A 6,000-nucleotide genomic window follows, 5' to 3' on the forward strand; every position below is an offset into this window, starting at 1 on the left:
TGGGCTCAAGTGAACCTCCCACCTCGGCCTCCCAAAGTGTTGGGATTACAGGCATGAGCCACCACGCCCATCCTGGGTTTTCCTTCTGACTAAAAAGATCTCTGCTTTTCGTTGAGACAAAACATTAGCTAAAAAGGATTGGGTTTCCCTGCCTCTGTCCTTTTAGGCTGACCCTCCTCAAGGCTGGGAAAGAAGCAGGATTTGAGGGTGTTGTTACGTTTCCTGATGGTCAGGCCAGTTTGCCTTTGTTGGGAATTTATGTGGCTTTATGTAGATTACCTCTTTTAATATTGTACCCATTTAACAGATGAACAACAGGCCCAACAAGGTTTAAGAATACACCTAAAGCTGGGCACAGTGGCTCACACCTGTAATCCCAGCACTTTGGGAGGCTGAGGTGGGTGGATCACTTGAGGTCAGGAGTTTGAGACCAGCCTGGCCAACATGGTGAAACGACGTCTCTACTAAAAATACAAAAATTAGCCAGACATGGTGGCATGCACCTGTAATCCCAGTTACTCGGGAGGCTGAGGCAGAATTGCTTAAACCTGGGAGACCCAGGTTGCAGTCAGCCGAGATCGCACCACTGCACTTCAGCCTGAGTGACAGAGCAAGACTCCGTCTCAAAACAAACAAACAAACAACAACAAAAAAAACTAAAGTCAGAGGAAGTGATATAGCTAGAGCCCCAAGACACCCATGATCTTAAACTTTGTGCTTTAATTCCTGCATATTTGTGTTTTCCGGGGTTCAATTCATTGAAATACAGACATTCAAGTTGTCAGTTAAGCAATAGATCTGGCAAAGTCATAGGTTATCTATTAAGTAATAAGTCTAGTAAACTCATAGATTTAAATGATCCATTTCTGACTTAATAGAAAAATTCTGCACATATTTATACCTTTTAGGAATGCAATGTTGTCAGTGATAACATTCCCAGGGCAACAAATTATCAAGGAAGACAACCAATCAGAATTCCAGATTTCTTTTCAGAGATTAAAGGTTACTTTCACAGGACATGGCATAATTTTTTTTTTTTTTTTTTTTGAGACAGGGTCTCATTCTGTTGCCCAGGCTAGAGTGCAGAGGCGCAATCACAGCTCACCACAGCCTCCACCTCCTGGGCTCAGGCAATCTTTCCCCCTCAGCCTCCGGAGTAGCTGGGATCACAGGTGCGCCACCACGCCCAGCTAATTTCTTTAATTTTTTGTAGAAACAGGATTTCACCAGGTTGCCCAGGCTGATCTCAAACTCCTAGGATTAAGTAATCCTCCCGCCTGAGCTTCCCAAAGTGTTGGGATTACAGGCGTGAACCGTCAGATTCAGCTGGCATAATCTTTGAAGCCTGGGTAGCCTTACATGACTCCTTTGTTCAACTAGCTCTTCTAGGGACAAGTATTATAAATAATACAGAGAACTGAACAAACCGGTAAAAGTAATGAATATTCACCCAAGTGTCCTTGTTACACAGAAAAACGAGTGAAGATATGTTTAAGGCTATCACCTTAATACCTTATCAAATCAGATTCTCTGAATTGTTTTTGCATGCAGAATGGGATTGCTGTGCTACTACTGCCAGGCAGAAGGGATGGCTTCCTCTCTTTCTTAGGTCTTATTAACTGTGAAACATGTATTTTTTTTTCTTTTTTCTTTTTTCTTTTTTTGAGACGAAGTCTTGCTGTGTCACCAGGCTGGAGTGCAGTGGTGTGATCTCAGCTCACTTCAGCCTCTGCCTCCTGGGTTCAAGTGATTCTCGTGTCTCAACCTCCCGAGTAGCTAGGATTACAGGTGCCTGCCACCACACCCAGCTAATTTTTATATTTTTAGTAGAGATGAGGTTTCATCATGTTGGCCAAGCTGGTCTCAAACTCCTGACCTCAAGTGATCCGCCCGCCTCAGCCACCCAAACCGCTGGGATTGGTAAGATGTATTTTTAAGGCTAGGTGCTGAAATTTTATTAGTTAACATTTTTAAAAAAGCATGCCTCAGCCAGGTGTGGTGGCACATGCCTGTGGTCCTAGCTACTTGGGAGGCTGAAGTGGGAGGATAGCTTGAGCCCAGGAGGTCGAGGCTACAGTGAGCCATGATCACGCCACTGCCCTCTAGCCAGAACAACAGAGCAAGGCTCTGTCTCTAAAATCAACCAAATAAAAAGCATACCTGTGAGTCTATTTTACTAGAAGAAATGCAAAAAATGGCTGAACAGATTCTACTGAATAGCAGTGAGATAGGGAACCTGTGCCATTTCTGTTCCACTGGCCCAGAGTGGGGCCACCTTCACTCAGTTTCTGACACCATCATGCTTTGCCACCATCCCCTCCCTACACTGACTCTCAGACACTGTATTTCAAAGTGTCCCCTTTACAGAATGACTCTCTTGATAGGTAGTGAGCTTCCTGACCCTGGAGATATACAAGCAGAGGCTCACAAGATTTCCTGCACTGGATGGAAGCCAGAATGTGATTAGCTCTAAAATGCTTTTTCTGAGATTTTGGATTTTCAGCTCCCATCCCGTTATCATCTTTACCCTCGTTTCCTCTTTTCAAGCATCCCATACTGCCACCATTTGAAGGAGATGATTTAAGGATCCTGGCCCAGGAGATCACCAAGGCCAGAAGCTTCCTCTGGCAGGCCCAATCCTTCAGGTATGCCCTTCACGCAGCCTCTCCTGCCTGCCATGTGGCTACAGCCCATGCAGACCCTGGACCCCATCGAGAAGGGCCACACCCATGATGGTACCCTTGCTCCAAGGGTTCCTGCCCTGCTTCTCCCAGCCAGCCCAGAAATCTGGGCACCAGGGAGACCAGCTTTCTTCGAATCTCCTGCCCACCAGAACCCAACTCCAGAAGAAAAATGATGCAGAACCAGAGGTCACTCTTTCCTAGAGAAGTGTTCTCAGGTAAGGGGAGGGGCTAGACCCCATACTGCCTTAGTGTGCACTAAGCACCAAGTGGCATGCTCTGTCTTGTGGTCAGTAATAACTTTGGTTAAAAAATAATGATTCCTCTAAACAGAAATGTCATCCTGCAAAGGACCACTCACTGAGCAAATCTCGGCCCCGAGGGCAGGATGGGATGGAATGCTGTGACCTGCAGGAAACACGATTCCTGGTACCAGGACTCCCTGGAAACTGAGGAAGGAAAGGCTCTGTCTTTTGTGTGAGGGGCCATTCCTGGGTCTAATCTAACTCTCCAGCCCTGTGGCGCAGCGCACCCTACTCTCCAGCCACTAGATTGTCCCTCTCTGGGAAGCCCTAAACCAACCCCCTGCCTGAACGGTGATTTTTGCCCCCTCTGCCTGGAGACTTCTGCTCACCCATCAAGGCACAGCTCAAATGACATCAGCTCCCTGGGACCTATCTAGAGCGAGGGGCCTCCAGTCTTTCTCTTGCAGCGTCCTGACCACACAGACCTCTTGCACTCAGCACTCCATGTCACGCCACCTTGCTCGCTGATCTAACTCTTCTCCTTGACCATGAGCTCCCTTGGGATGAGACTGGTGTCCCAGGATCTGCAGGTTCCCAGAAGCTGCCACATGGGAGACACATGGTGAACAGTGAGCAGGCGGCTGAGCTGTGAGAGCCTAGCTCTGAAAAGCAGCTGATGGGATGGTCTCCACCCTGGTCCATAAGAGGCTAATGCAGAGTCACAGTCAGCCCATCCTGGGGGAAGAAGAAGCAAGTGAGCCTCACCACCACCCTCCATCCCTGCCCAACCAAACTGGAGTGAAGGCTGCTCATCTGGGGTCATTTTCCAAAATTTAAAAACAATTAATTTTATTCCACTAATAGGATCAACATGACTTTAACTGTTTGAAGTGATCATTGGCGTATGTGTTGTGCGTAAATTTTTAGTGACATAAAACTTTATTAAAAGACTCATACCATAATATATAAAGAATTTCAATAAGAAAAAGATAAGCATCCAATTTTTTTTTTTTTTTTTTTTGGAAACAGAGTCTCGCTCTGTTGCCCAGGCTGGAGTGCAGTGGTGCAATCTCGGCTCGCTGCAACCTCTGCCTCCCGGGTTCAAGCGATTCTCCTGCCTCAGCCTCCTGAGCAGCTGGGACTACAGGGGCCTGCCACCACGCCCAGCTAATTTTTGTATTTTTATTAGAGACAGGGTTTCACTATGTTGGCCAGGCTGGTCTTGAACTCCTGATCTCAAGGGATCTGCCCACCTTGGCCTCCCAAAGTGCTGGGATTATAGGCATGAGCCACTGTGCCTGGCCCATCCCAATTTTTTTTTTTTTTTAGGCACAGTCTCACTCTTTTTGCCCAGGCTGGAGTACAGTGACATGATCTCAGCTCACTGCAATCTCCACCTCCCAGGTTCAAGCGATTCTCCTGCCTCAGCCTCCCGAGTAGGGTAGCTGGGATTACAGGTGCCTGCCACCATGCCCAGCTAATTTTTTTTTTATTATTATTTTTAGTGGAGACGGTGTTTCACCATGTTGGCCAGGCTGGTCTCAAACTCCTGACCGCAGGTGATCCAGCCCGACTGAGACTCCCAAAGTGCTGGGATTACAGGCATGAGTCACTGCACCCAGCCCATCCAATTTTTAAAATGGACAATAGGTACATGAAAAGGTGCTCAACAGCCTTACCTGCCAGGGAAGTGTAAATTAAAACCACAGTGAGATGCCACTGCACTCCCACCAGAATGGCTAAAATCAAAAAGACTGGAGTTGGGCACAGTGGCTCATGCCTCTAATCCCAACACTTTGCGAGGCTGAAATGGGAGGATCACTTGATGCCAGGGGTTCAACACCAGCCTGGGCAACATAGCAAGACCCCATGTCTCCAAAAATTTAAAAGAAATTAGCCAGGCATGGTGGCCCAATGCATGTAGTTTTAGCTACTCAGGAGGCTGAGGCATGAGGATCAGTTAAGCCCAGGAGTTTGAGACTGCAGTTAGCTATGATTGTGCCATTGCACTCCAGCCTGGACAACAGAGTAAGACCCTGTCTCTTAAAAACAAACAAACAAAAAAAACAAGATGGCCAGGCGTGGTGTCTCACACCTGTAATCCCAGCACTTTGGGAGGCCGAGGTGGGCGGATCACATGAAGTCAGGAGTTTGAGACCAGCATGGCCAACATAGTGAAACCCCGTCTCTACTAAAAACACAAAAATTAGCTGGGCATAGTGGTGCACACCTGTAATTCCAGCTACTCAGGAGGCTGAGGCACGAGAATCGCTTGAACCCAGGAGGTGGAGATTGCGATGAGCTGAGACTGGGCCATTGCACTCCAGCCTGGGCAACAGAATGAGACCCTGTTTCTAAAAACAAAACAAAAAAAGAACTACAATATCAAGATGTGGAACAGTTGGAACACTCATATTCCAATTAGGGTAGGGGTTGGGGTAGGGACGTATAATTTGGCTCAATAACTTTGGAAGACTATTTGGCAATTTCTACTAAAGTAAAACATATGCCTATGATCTAGTAATTCCACTCCAAGGGTAATGAGTGGATTACCCTTGTAATATTAGACAAAAGACATATAAGAATTTTTCCAGCGACCTTATTCATTAGAGCTCAAAATTGGAAACTACCCAATGTCCATCAGTGGCAGAATGTGCAAATAAAATCTGATACATTTTACAGTGAAATATGCATCAATTTAAAAAGAATGAACGGCTCACCTGGTGGCTCACACCTGAAATCCCAGCACTTTGGGAGACCAAGGCAGGTAGATGGCTTGGGCCCAGGAGTTTGAGACTAGCCTAGGTAACATGGTGAGAACCCATTTTTACAAAAAAATACAAAAATTAGCCAGGCTTGGAGGCACATGCCTGTAGTGCCAGCTACTCAGGAGGCTGAGGTGCAAGGATCACCTGAGCCCAGGAGAGGTCGAGGCTACAGTGAGCCTTGATCATGCCACTATACTCCAGCCTTGGCAACAGAATGAGACCCTGCCTGCACCCCCAAAAAGAATGATTTATACAGCTATATTCAACAAGATGCATCAGTCTCATAATATTGGGCAAAAGAAACCA

At 46.7% G+C, this 6,000-nt stretch overlaps 1 protein-coding gene across 1 annotated transcript in view; it reads left to right on the forward strand.

Annotated features, from left to right (window-relative positions):
* VWA3A (von Willebrand factor A domain containing 3A) overlaps positions 1–3,808 on the forward strand; it is a 63,928-nt gene extending 60,120 nt beyond the window's left edge. The window contains exons 32-34 of the mRNA XM_058440813.1: positions 2,548–2,645; positions 2,834–2,899; positions 3,015–3,808. Coding sequence (XP_058296796.1) covers positions 2,548–2,645; positions 2,834–2,885 — 150 coding nt within the window. The 3' untranslated portion in view covers positions 2,886–2,899; positions 3,015–3,808. The remainder of the gene's footprint in view (positions 1–2,547; positions 2,646–2,833; positions 2,900–3,014) is intronic.
* Positions 3,809–6,000: the final 2,192 nt, after the last annotated feature.

The sequence above is a fragment of the Hylobates moloch genome, unplaced genomic scaffold, assembly GCF_009828535.3.
Source record: "Hylobates moloch isolate HMO894 unplaced genomic scaffold, HMol_V3 SCAFFOLD_6, whole genome shotgun sequence".
Taxonomy (NCBI): Eukaryota; Metazoa; Chordata; class Mammalia; order Primates; family Hylobatidae; genus Hylobates; species Hylobates moloch.